General features: G+C 32.9%; 1 protein-coding gene across 1 annotated transcript; it reads left to right on the forward strand.

Annotated features, from left to right (window-relative positions):
• The first annotated feature begins 9,103 nt into the window (after window positions 1-9,103).
• On the forward strand, window positions 9,104-11,614 carry LOC131022058 (LOB domain-containing protein 18-like). Its single transcript, XM_057951434.1, has 2 exons — window positions 9,104-9,620; window positions 11,042-11,614. Exons 1-2 carry the CDS (start codon window positions 9,297-9,299, stop codon window positions 11,420-11,422), a joined length of 705 nt encoding a protein of 234 aa, XP_057807417.1. The 5' UTR covers window positions 9,104-9,296; the 3' UTR covers window positions 11,423-11,614.
• The last annotated feature ends 1,894 nt before the right edge of the window (window positions 11,615-13,508 follow it).

Below are 13,508 nucleotides of genomic sequence, written 5' to 3' on the forward strand. Positions count from 1 at the left end.
AAATCTTATTTAAGATCAATTATGTCACAAGAAAGGTTGAATAGAAAGTATATTATCTATTGAAAGCGATCAATTATTAATGATAAAAAAAATTAATAAATACCTTTGCAGTCGAAAAGACAAAAACATTACAAATTTATTTTATATATTCATAGCATACGTTCTTAATTTTCTTGATTCAGTTCTAACAACTTATAATCTATTTTAAAGATGTTATAATCTCACCAAACATTATCTTAATCACAAAATAATCATGCGGCTAATGACGTAACCAAATTTCGAATTTGAACAGAGGCGGATGTATACTCGTTTTCTCTCGTGATAAAAATTGAAAGCTAAGATGAAATAATTGTGTATTTCTAATATATACTAACTATTAGTTTTGGGTTGGGCTTGGGCCTATTTACAAAAATCGAGTATGGCCCACATTTCTCAATATTGGATATCAATAACAGTTTTAACTTTTAAGCAATAAGTAGTCAAATAATTAAATTAGTTGCTGCATACAAAAGTAGTACTGAAAAGCGAAAATTGAATGCTTTTTAACAAATTTTTTTTTTGTTATTTTATTTGTAGTTTGTGTACTTTAAAAATAATACTAATTAAAAAGGTTATTAAAAAATTACAATATATAGAAAACAATAAAGCTAGCTAAATTCTATATTATTTTGAACCAAAATTTTTAAATAAAGTTATTTTATAAAGTATTTCATCATATTTTGTCCGGACAAATTTTGTCCAAATATCATTATTATAATAAAGTATTTCATCATATTTTATACGCGAGAATGAATATTTTTATGAAAATGAGAATATATAAATAAATTAATAAAATTTCTAAATTCGACGCGAACAAATTAATGTAACACAAGAATAATGTATTTAACTAATGTAATTGTTCACGCGTAACATTAATTTGTTCACACTGGATAAATGAATTTCATGAATTTGTTCATTTATAATTTTCACTTAAATCTCAACCATATCTATATATATTAATTTTGTTATAATATACACAAAACCTATGGAAGACAATACAAAAATCAATAATTTAATGTCAAGTGCTATTTTAAGTCAAACAACTAAATATTTTATTTAGTAATTAAAGTCGAATAATTGTATACACGTATGTCCAATGCTGGAAGCTGAAGTAGAAGAAGCATATATTTTGCCTAAAAATTGCGACATAAATCTCTATCAATAGTGGAGTATTATTTTCCTTACAGAAAACGTCAAGGCCATGTGTTCTAGACATAACGTTGTTGAATTGCCGATTCCTAGATTAATGATCACTTGGAAATTACTCGTGTTTGTGTGCTACTCAATGAAATTAATTGTTGACTTTTGACAATTGAACATGTCACTAAAAAAAACTAATCCATTATTGTGCCTCGTGTGTTTGAGTGTGTAAAATACATTTTTAATATTGGGAATTGGCACGTAAATACTTGAAGTTTTTTTATTTTCTGATTTTGTTGTTCAACTTTAAAATTTGTTTATAAATATCTGAGTTTCATATTATTTTTGATTTTGCAGTTCAACTTTGAAATTTGTCTATAAATATATGAACTTTATATTTTTATTCTTTCTGATTTTGCATCTGACGAATTTTTACTCACAAATCGTTGTTGACATGGCAGCCAGATTGAGAGGGAAGTTTGAAGTGGATAGTGAAGCAGATAAATTTGTTATCAATGTGGGATCTAGAACATGTAATTGTAGGATTTGAAATGTCAATGCGGCTGTCATGTCAACAACGATTTTAGAGGTAAAAATTCGCCGGGTGCAAAATTAAAAAGAATACAAAGTTCAGATATTTATATGCAAATTTTAAAATTAGAGTACAAAACAAAAAAAATGAAAAAAAAATCGAGTATTTTATAGGTCAATACCCATTTTAATAACCAACACTTCAACCTCAAAGCTGATAATTTTATTTTTTTTAGAGTTGACACACTTGACAACCAACAAGTCATATCCAAAACTTTTGAAGACATAATTAATCATATTTTTCATTAATAAAATTACGCATGCAGTTCCATTACATGGATAAAGCAACACTATCTTTTTTGAAAATTTTGGATATTTTATAATTGTTGAAAGGAATTAAAAACTGATACTCCTATAATTAATTATATACATATAAATTATGATATTTTTTACAAGTACCCATATTTAAATGGAAGTATACAATTTTATGAGTACTCTACTGTTTGGACTTTTTCACATTCATGAGATATGATTATTATCGAAATTCATATTGTATGAATTTTTTGGTTGGCATAGGGTTAAAATGCAAATATATAAAAATTGAAGCATTTAATGTAAATCGCTAAACTAGTTAACCCAAAGTGCAATCACGACTTTACTAATTATAGCTAGTGTCGCTGCACACGGTTTATAACAGCGATGGACTGGTTAGAACGCGACACGTGGCAGTCAAAGGTGGGGCCGGGATGGTCCATCAATGTCATTTGCTTCGTCTTCACACCAACACGAATTCGACAGAAACCGGACGGCGCGGCAATGGCGCCGTTACGCACTGTTGCTGATCCATCAAATTCACCACCTTTTTCTCATTTTATTTACCTTTTACTACTATTTTCAATCCGAATTTTACTTTTACAAAATGAAAACCAAAGGTACCTCTGATTATCAATGAAAAGAGAGATTAAATTGATCGATTTTCGTTATCACTTTATCTTGAAAATGTTGCTGGAACTCAAAAAATAACATACATATATAATAGTTAAATTACCAACAAAAACAAAAGACGGTACAATATATATTGAATTGGTCAATCAATAAGTTAGAGTTCGGATCATTAATTTAGAAGATTAGTAGTATTATGTAAGTGTGTTTTGATTTCTTTAATAACATAAAAACTTGGGTACAATAGGGTGTACCGTATAATCGAGTTGACCTGCATCCAGATTCTGACACGCATCCTGATCCAAATCGTATAAATGATACTATTCAGTCATACGAATGACACTGCCTATAATTGACATTATTCGGATATATAAATGATATTGTAGCATTTTCAATCTTATAGTGTCATTTAAAATATTATAGTGTTATTTATAATCTTGTAGTGTCAATTACAAGAAGTGTCATTTATACGCAGTATTATTTATATAAAGAAGTGTCAATTACAGACAATGTCATTTGTACCGAATAATGTCATTTACACGATCGATTTGAGTCAGTATACGAGTTTGAATTAGGATGGATTAGGGTCTGAGTGCGAGTCAACTCAATTGTATGGTACACTCAATTGTACCCAAAAACACCTCTTTTAAGAATTGCAATATGTTTTAAAGCGAGAAAGGTTTTCATGGGAAATGCTAAATACATACAAATTAAGCGTAGGAATTAATAAGTAGGCCATTATTCCCATTACTATCGATTACTTGTTTACAAGTGCTTAGTAGTTAGTGGTACATATATAGGCTCTAATTTTTATTATAAACGCAACAGTTAATAACAAATATACTTCAAAAGCTTCATAATTAATCATATTAGGGCCTGTTTGATAGGGAATATAAGGCTTGATTGTTTATATTTCTTGCATTATTTACATGTTTGATAGGATATATCTGCTATAGCTGCGGCCCGCAAATAAGTGAAGGCCCGCAGTAAAGTTACTGTTACACTTTGTAATTGTGTACCTGCTCCCCCCGAGTTCCCCAATACCTTCGTCAACAGTACTTGATATTAATTTTGCCATCTTCCGTCCCATTGGGATGACCTAGTGGTTAGGGTGGTTGCCTGTTGTCCAAGAGGTCACAGGTTCGAGTACTCTCGGCCACAATAACCACTAGGTGGGGTGTGTTTAGTTTGTATTATTTATAATGTAATTTCATCAAAAAAAAAAAATTTGCCATCTTCCAATTTTAGCCTCCCTTCCGTCAAAAAAAATTGGCCCTCCCTCATCTCTTCTCACCGTCCTCCTCTTTCCTTCACTCAGCCATGCTGCCGTCTCCCTTCCCTTCCAACTCGGCGACCTCTGTCGCCACCAGCCACCAGCCACCACCACCACCACAGTACCACCCCCCTCCGTTTCCCTCGCATCTACCTCTCTCTCGCATCCCTCTAAAAAAAATCCCCAAAAATCCCTAGCTTCCACCCCGCTGCGATTACCGGCGAGTTTACTGTCGGAACCACCGCCTCCTTCTCTTTTATCCTTTCGGAACCACAGCCGCAGTCAGTGGGACCGCCGCCATCATCGCCTCCCTCATCCTCTCTGTTTCCAAATTAGGAAGATGGAAAATTGTTCCTTCTCTGTTGGTAGAAATAGGTATTTATTTGCAAGTACTTTGCAGATGCTATTGGGTAAGTTCTCGATTAATGAATATTTGTTAAAAAAATTGAAGGCGAATGTTGGCTTCGAACTTCCAGAGTATGAGGGATATGGCGGCTATGGTGATATCAATTTCCCACCGAAAATGAGCGCAAGAGATAAGAGGGAATTTTGATGTTGCTTTGAGGGTAAAAATGTAATCTCCCTGCTTAAACTCAATCCCCATCCCCCGTATCAAAAAATTATACACCTTTTCTCAATTCTAAACTACCGCTATCAAACACAAATTTCGCGTAATGCCGGTATTAACAATGATATATCAAACATGAGATGTGCTAATTAACAACATATTATCTACACTACTTTCTTCCACAAAATTAATATTTGCTTATCTCTAGTACGCTATCAAACTGGCCCTTAATCTAAAAAATTTCACTATATATTTGGTCCTCTCTCGCTCTCTCAATCGATTCACAAATAACTCGTCAATTATATTTATGATCATATATATATATATATATATATATATAGATATCTAATTAATTTCTTTGCTTGTGACGAAACTTGCTTCCTAAGCTTTAAATAATAATCCTAAATCTTGTAACATTACATTTATTTCGTGTTACATTCTGGATGCATTTTTCTTTCCCCGTAATATAAAATGCCATATTTGAATTAAAATAATATAAAATGTGGAAATGAGACGTGTACAATAGCAACATGCAATATAACTAGAGTACAACTGCACTAAAAGACAAAACGTTGAGTAGATCTCACAAAAGTGCTGATGTCATCAATGTTCCCCTTCGGTTATGACTGTCATCATCCAATCCTACGTGGCACTTTGACTATTTTGACTAACATGAATATTCCCTTTTCTCTTTATTTTTATGCTAATTGTTATTTTCAATTTAGTGATAATGTGGTTAAAACACTTGATTTAAACATGAAAGGAGTGTTTTGATATAGGTATTGAGTTTGTGATAACACTTTTTTTTTTGCATTACATGAATAATATTCATGCTAATTACTCTAAAACTCTTACATTAATCTTGTGATACATACACTACATACATATATTAATTTCATATCACACACTAATTTAATACTAATAGACTAAATATGCACAATCACACAAGATTACACAATCTATAACTCTCATTTATAACTTCATTCTAACTAAGGAATTTGTATTTTATTTTATTGACTTCCTTAAGTTGATATTCCAAGTTCCAACCATGTTAAATCCTCTAATGAATTTGCTTGGTTTTTTTTTTTTTTTTTCAATTTTGATGTTTATTTAATTTTTTGGGGATGTGGTTTCAGTTTTTAATTATCGTCAATAATATTCAAGTTTTGGGTTTTATTTTTAATTATATAAATTTTAAGTTACATTTTTTTTATTATCATTTGTATATATAATTCATTGGGTTTAGTTTTTCATTTTGGGGGTTTATTCTTCACTCTTTTGAGTTTATTAGTAAATCACTGGATTTCGTTTTTTGCATTTTCATGGCTTTATGATTTCTATCTTCGGTTTTTCATGTTAATGGGTACTGTTTTTATTATCACGTGGTTTATGCAAAAAATTTGTATTGAAAAAAAAAATGGTGTGGATCTTGCGAATGTAGAAATATAATACCATAAGCATGATTACACAATCAGATCCCTTTTTTGATTTATTTCTTTTTTACTCTATCATCATAGCTTAATTAGTACTAGTATTCACTCCTTTTAAGAAAAGGTTCGATTGGTGTTTGACTAAGCTTATCTTAAAAAGTTTATATATAATTAAGCTCTAAAAATTCATAAAATATTTCAAGAGTTATGAGATGTAACACCTCAAAAGTTTATAAGTAATTAAAATGCTTGGATAGTTGAGCTTATAAGTTAGACAGTAAATTGTGAAGTAGTTAGTTAAAATTCTAGTTACAGAAATAACAAATTAATGATAACTGAATTGTTTTTGTAAAATGATTGTCGCTTCTATGATAGTGAGAAAATAGATTAGTGTAGAAGAACTTATTTTTTGTGCTTATTTTTATAGCGTAAAAGTGGTGTAAAAGTTTCTTTTGCCAAATACTTTAAAAGAGTTTATAAGCTCCTAAACAACTTATACGTGTTTTAAGAAGCTTATAAACTCAACCAAACACCCTCTTAGTAGATACACAAATCGATCCGTTAGAATTTCAATGTTATGTAGTGAAACTCACATACCATGCTAGAAGAGTTTGGCATTCAACACTAAGAACCAACTCAAGTTGTGGTTTAAAATTTTCACACGGTCCAAGATCTGAAATCCTGGGTTCGAGTTCTCCATCGCGCGATCTTTAAAATTTATTTATCTACTTACGTAATTTAAAAAATAAATTATTGTTTACTGGCAAGATTTGCCATCTTCTAATGTATTAGTATGTGATATTTTCACACGAGTTTGATTGCAAAACCCTTCCGCCTGCCGTTACTCCTTTATATACGGAAGAATATGTCAGCTTCTTGACTGAAATTACTTTTTATTGAAAATTATATATGAATACGGTTATAAAAATTTCAACTTTTTTCTCCATACTCAATTAACCCTCGTATAGATTTATTACAAATTTAATGTATTTGACACTAAAATCCATCTCATGATAGAAAGTGTTGGTGGTTGGCACTGAAAATCATCTTATGTAGGAAGAGTTTTGATACTTAGTTTTCCTTTAACTTTGAATTTTTTTTGTCCATGCCTATGAATTTCCTATCTGTCATATACGCTATTTTTTCTTTTCTTTCAACAATAAATTAATTCTAGACGTTTGAAGGTCGACAATTTTTATAATTATTTAAATATCCGACGTCACAAAATATGGAAGACGCGAATAATTTATTTTACTTAAATATTTTTATGCATTTAAGTTTCCCTACGCAATAAAAAAATTTAAATAGTGTCTCTCCCTAGATGATGTCTTTGTTGTCGAATTTCATATGCTACATTAAGCAGCGAAATCCATTCAACGAAATAATTGTCCGACTTAATCGAAAAAGAAATTCAATTGAATAAATACTTTCTATCTTTAGCTCTATTTTTGTTAATTTGGGAAATTAACCATTTCGCAAGCCGCAACTTGAAAATGGAATAAAAAGTGGTTAACACGTAACAATTATACGGTGTAACTAGACTATATAGTTAATCTAGACATTCAAATTCTTATTTTTGGATTATTTATTACAATGGAATGTTTTATCTTACAATCAATTGAAGTTGTAGTAGAATACAAGAGGTGATAATTAATGTTGCAACTTTTTCACTCTAGAAAATTTGAAATTCTATCTCATTATCTTTCAGTTACAACATCGCTTAATTTATGACTAAGCCGCCCTGAGCTGGAATCTCGGATATGCCACAGCTGAACACATAATGGTCAATGGTCTTCGATACTGTAACGGCTCGTTTGATACGGATAATTAGGGTGTAATATATCTATGATGCCCTAATATTTTGTTTGATAATTAGAAAATAATATACGAAACACATGACTCTTTATAAATTAAAAGTTGAAAAATATTACTGATTTTAGGGATTCTGTATACCACCTAGGGATGTGGTATGCGTAATACAAATACTATTATAACTATTATTAACTTTATATAATCTTAATACATCATACCAAACAACATAATCCCTCAGTCCCATATATATAGACTTGTTTTCTTTTTTCGGATGTGCCGTTTATATAGGCTTATTTAATTTCCATAAAAAATAATCTTTTTTTTACTCATTTACTATTATATCCCTGTTTAATTTTTTTTATTTACTCCAACTTTAATTCATCATTAAATAATAAATATGGACATATTAGGAAGTTTACTTATATAATTTCATTTCCAATTATTTTTCTTAATACTTGCGTAAATTCCAATCAGCCTATGTATACAGGATTGAGAAAGTATTCTATTTTACAGGTATTTTAATGTATTCTACTACACATGATATTAATATGATATAGAGTAAAAGACATCTCAGTTAAACATATCACAGTATCACACCTTATTCCATACTGCATACCAAACGAGCGATAAATCATACTATCTTGTATTCGATATATGATTTCACACCATGAATCAACAACTTCATGTATCGAATTTATACTCTAATTAGACATTTAATGCCGTTGTGCTTCCAATAATTTCATTTCACACTCGCGTACAAGTTAAACTATTCTATAGCTTGTATCCACAAAATACAAAACACCAAAATACGAGATTAAAATACGTATCGTGAGAGAGAGAGAGAGGTGGTATTCCTAAGCCCATCTGTATATAAAGAAAGGAATGATGATAGATGGAGAGGTGTAGAAAGTAGTCCTTTTCATCATCGAAAAAGGTATAGAAAAAGTGGAAATTACTTGGCATTTTTTGGCCTTTTAGGCTGCTCAAAACACGCAGTAGCTACCCCAACACACACACTCTCACAAACACGCCTCTTAATCCATCACAAACCTTAATATGTTTTGTCTGAAATCTCAGCTACTGCTACCTTTTGTGTACTACTTTCATTACATATAGTTAGATACACTATTTTATTGGTATATATATGTATGTATGTATGTTTATTTATTTATTTATAGAAAAAAAAAAGAGGAAAAGAGTTGTGTTAAGGCAAATTCACGAGATAAATAAAAAGGCAGGTGGCTTATCGCATGTTTGCTTCACGCAAGCAGCTAATGGGGGGTTTGCTTCATCGCGTGGCTTCAAAGTATTAATTTTGTGTTATAAAACCAACCCCCCTACCCCCCACCCCCACCCCCACCCCCAGGAAGCAACAAATACCACCAAACCCTAAAGCCAAATAAAATTATTTTTAGAGAGATAATTAAAAAAAAAAAAAAACCTGTTTCTCTCTCTAGATCCCTTAATTCTCCGGAGATGAAAACCCTGGTAGTGATGTAATTAATATATCCTCTTTTTGCTTTTTCGCATTTGTGGGGTGTCGGTATCAGATTAATCAGGTATGAGCAGTGGAAGCGCGGGCGGGAGCGGCGCGGCGGCGGGAGGAGGCGGCGGCGGCGGGGGGCCGTGCGGGGCATGCAAGTTCCTGCGGCGGAAGTGCGTGTCCGGGTGCATATTCGCGCCGTATTTCGACTCGGAGCAGGGCGCCGCCCACTTCGCGGCGGTGCACAAGGTGTTTGGGGCGAGCAACGTGTCGAAGCTGCTCCTCCACATCCCGCCGCACAAGCGCCTCGACGCCGTCGTCACCATCTGCTACGAGGCGCAGTCGCGCCTCAGGGACCCCATCTACGGCTGCGTCGCCCACATCTTCGCCCTTCAACAACAGGTCATTGTCTCTCTCTCTCTCTCTCTCTCTCTCCAAATCATCATTATCTACCTTTATTCATCCTTAAACATCTCTCTCTTCGCAGTTGCTCAACTCGTCTTCTTCTCTTACAAACTTCCCTATTTAATTCATATTAACATGTATGTTCGTGTTCAAAAAAAAAAAAAAAAGCCAAAATCAGCATGCATAAGTTTGTACTAACATGATTAATTTTACATATTCCCAGTCTCGAAAACCCAAGTGGAATCCGGCCTTATCTCTCAACTTTGACGAGCTAATTGTTAAAGCAGGACTGTAACTTTCAATGTTTTTCAGCAAGATGACTATACATGTTATAGAATTTGAAAATTAAGATTATATGTTATGAAACTTGAAAATGAGGACTCATCTATTTTAAAAATGAGCTCCTATTTTAACTAAGAAATTTCACTTATCTAATTTAACTTGGATTAAATCAAGATTATAAATTTAAAAGTTAGAAGAAATTATCACACAGTATTGGAGAAGAATGATATGTGTTGAATGGGAGGGGGAACAGTAGTTACATGTTTCGCTGAAATCAAGAAACCTGATTCCTGACTCATTTCTATACGATGATGTATCTGCCTGCTTTCCTTTCTTGTAAAAATTTCTTCATTTTTTGCTGTTATTAAGGTTTTGGTCGGTTAGTTTTGTGTACACACTGGGGTCCTCATCAATCCACATATATATCTTTGTTTTCTACTGCTTGGATTCCTAACTTCATTACTCCATCTTAATGGAGATCTCTAATTATTAATTAATCATCCATCGTTGCTAATTACTCACCCTTAATCAGCTAATTGTTAAAACATGAAGGTAATTTTTAGTGTTTTTCAGAAGAAAAAAAAAAGACCATATGTTATGGAGTTCATCTTTTACATTCACACTCTTATTTCGAGCCGCGATGTAAGCTATAGTCCTCATTTTCAAATTCCGTAACATATAGACCTCATTTTTTAAATTCTGTAACATATAATCCTCTCTTTGAAAATGCTGAAACTTACCGTCCTGATTTAACAAATTAGCTCCGCCCTTAATCTCGTAACTCAAATTAGGGTTTTTTTATCTAACTGATTCCCAAATTCTTTTAGTTCATTTTCTTTTTATTATATATGTATGCATATGCTTTGTTAAGTTAGAGCATTATATATGAATTGATTGTGTGAAGATAAGATTAACATAGTATTATATATAAGTAATCTGTACAGCAGATTATGTCTGAATCTCATGGTTCAGTTGCTTTCAGCAGAAGGCATTTGCTGCTTAATTTTCTTATGTGTTGACTAACTTATATAGTGGAGTACTACTATTTTTATTATGGATTATCATTAAATAGTAATGTAATGTAATGTGACATAATATTTTTTGGGAAATCCATGTTTTGAACTTGTGTTACATAGGTGGTGAATCTGCAACAAGAACTCTCTTACCTACAAGCCCACCTCGCCGCCCTCGAGCTTCCGATTCCGACTCCGGCGCCGCCGCAGCAGCTGTTGGTGCCGGCGTCGCAGTCCATACTAGATTTACCTCCGATCCCGGCGGCTTACGACTTCTCGGCAGTGTGCGGCGATATGGCGGTGCCGCAGATCTCTTCTTGGAGCCTCTATCCGCGGCAGCAAATCGAGCAGCGCCAGTTTTCCAGCGCCGCCGCGACGTCCGCTGTTGGAGGAGGCGGCGGCGGCGATCTCCAAGAACTAGCGCGTGAGCTGCTGAACCGGCATGCTCCGCCTACCGTGAGATGCAGGAATCAGGCTTCATCTATGCCGCCCAATTCTAGGTAGACAATGAAAATGGAAAAAGGAAAAAAAAAAAAAAGTTATAATTGAAAGTGATTAGCAAGCTGATCAAGTAGCTTAATTTGCTCAACTGAAACTCGAGGGAATTTGCTCCGTTTCTATTTTGTTCTTTTTTTTTGGTACTTGCAAGTGGGAAAGTAAGTTTTTATATGGTCGATTAATTAATCAAAGGTTTTATTAAGTTTTTCTCTAATGGTGTTTTAATTGTCTAGCTAGCTATGATTGAGTTGCATTTTTTTTTTGGAATTTTTTTTTATGAATTAATTATGATTGTTAATTTTTAAAGAAAAGAAGTGATACAAAACATGCAATTTTTTATAAGGTGGAAATGAATAATTGTCCACCCAATATTATTTCAATAATTTAAACCCAAAATTTAATATTGTGGATTTTTTTTTTGTTATTTTTGATTTTGTTATTTGAGTTGTAACTAGATTTGATGGAAAATAAAGAAAATGGAAAAAAAATTTATTCGAATTGTGTTCATCAATTATATTTGAATTTGTTTAAATGCAAGGTTATGTTTGTTTTTTTTGTTGGAATAAATTGTGTCATTTTTATGTCATTCCAAGTACTAGCGTGCAACACTTGGCACAAATGATACGAAAGAGCCTATGCGCACCATTCATCCCAAGATCTATCGCGCCAGCAATTGGAACAAATGGTACAACCATGTTCTTTTGTACCATTTGTTTCAAATGCTGGCGCGATCGATCTTGGGACGAGTAGTGGGAATAGATCATTTTGTACCATTTGTCCCAAGTATTGTTGTGACATACCTTGGGATGAATGGTGTGAATTTGTACCGTTCGTGCTAACACTTATATAGATTGAATTGGACGAATGATTCGTTGGATATAAAGATCTAAGAACCCCACGTATAAAAGTTTGGCATCGGTCTCCCTAGATCGAGAATCTAGTTTGATCAACCACAAGAGCGTAGAAACCTCGACCCCGTTGGTTATAGAATTAACTAAGAACCTCAGTATGGTTGAACGTCACAAGACGTTGCTCAAGTGTCTTGATTAGTTCTTAAACAAGTGAAAAACTCTACAAAGAGAATTCAACTATCAAGAAAATTGCCAATTTTCGTTTATATTCAATGGTGTGTGAATTACAAATGATTACAAGTATTTATAGGATCAAAAGGTCTCATGAGAGCTTCACACACTTATCACTACTATATTAAAAAGACACATAATAACACAATTGTAAAAGCCACTTATTAAACACAAAAAATATATCTTAAAATGACTTTTTATTTAGCTCCTCCCTTTTGCACAAAATGAGGTTTCATTTTTCAATTTGGGCCTCCAAAATATGATGTGTTATGAGCCCATACTTCAAGTAGGATCAAGCTCATCAACTTGAATAATATTCACCATGCATTTGGTCTAATATAGAATTCTCTTGGATTTGAGCTTTAATTTAAGCTAGTAAAAGCATCATGGACTCCTTTATTCTCTTAGCTCTAGCCCTTGTAATTGGACCTTGAATATTTAATGGATCCATCTTATTTCACTTATGAAGCCTGAATGCATCCTCATCATTGACAAATCACCAACATTGAGTAACACTTACGTTATGCTCACCTGGAAGGTCTAGTTTGTAAGCATTATCATTCAATCTTGCAATCACTTATAATAGTCCATCTCCTCTTGAATGCAACTTAGATTTTCTTTTTCAAGAAAATCTCTCCTTTCTCAAATTTAGCTACACCCAATCTCCTGGTTCAAATATGACTTATTTTCGGCCCTTGTTGGCTTGCTTGACGTATTGCTCATTTCTTTTGTTAATGTTGAGCCTCACCTTTTTATACAACTTTTTCACCATTTCAGCTTTGGCTTTCCCATCAAAATTTGCACGTTCCTCAATTGGTATTGGAATCAAATCAAGCAAACTTAATGGATTAAAACCATAATTAAACAACTTCAAATGGGGAAAATTAGTAACTGAATGAGCACTTCGACTGTATGCAAATTATGTGTAGAGATAACAAACACACTACAATCAGAATAATTTATTTGTTGAATAACTTCGATTGTATGCAAATTATGTGTAGAGATAACAA

Source organism: Salvia miltiorrhiza, chromosome 4, assembly GCF_028751815.1.
Source record: "Salvia miltiorrhiza cultivar Shanhuang (shh) chromosome 4, IMPLAD_Smil_shh, whole genome shotgun sequence".
Taxonomy (NCBI): domain Eukaryota; kingdom Viridiplantae; phylum Streptophyta; class Magnoliopsida; order Lamiales; family Lamiaceae; genus Salvia; species Salvia miltiorrhiza.

Excerpts from the sequence above, each read along its gene's own strand:
- LOC131022058 (XM_057951434.1), top strand. The coding sequence starts at position 9,297 with ATGAGCAGTGGAAGCGCGGGCGGGAGCGGCGCGGCGGCGGGAGGAGGC. Across the intron at positions 9,621-11,041 it reads TCTTCGCCCTTCAACAACAG|GTGGTGAATCTGCAACAAGA; the intron begins GTCATTGTCTCT and ends TGTGTTACATAG.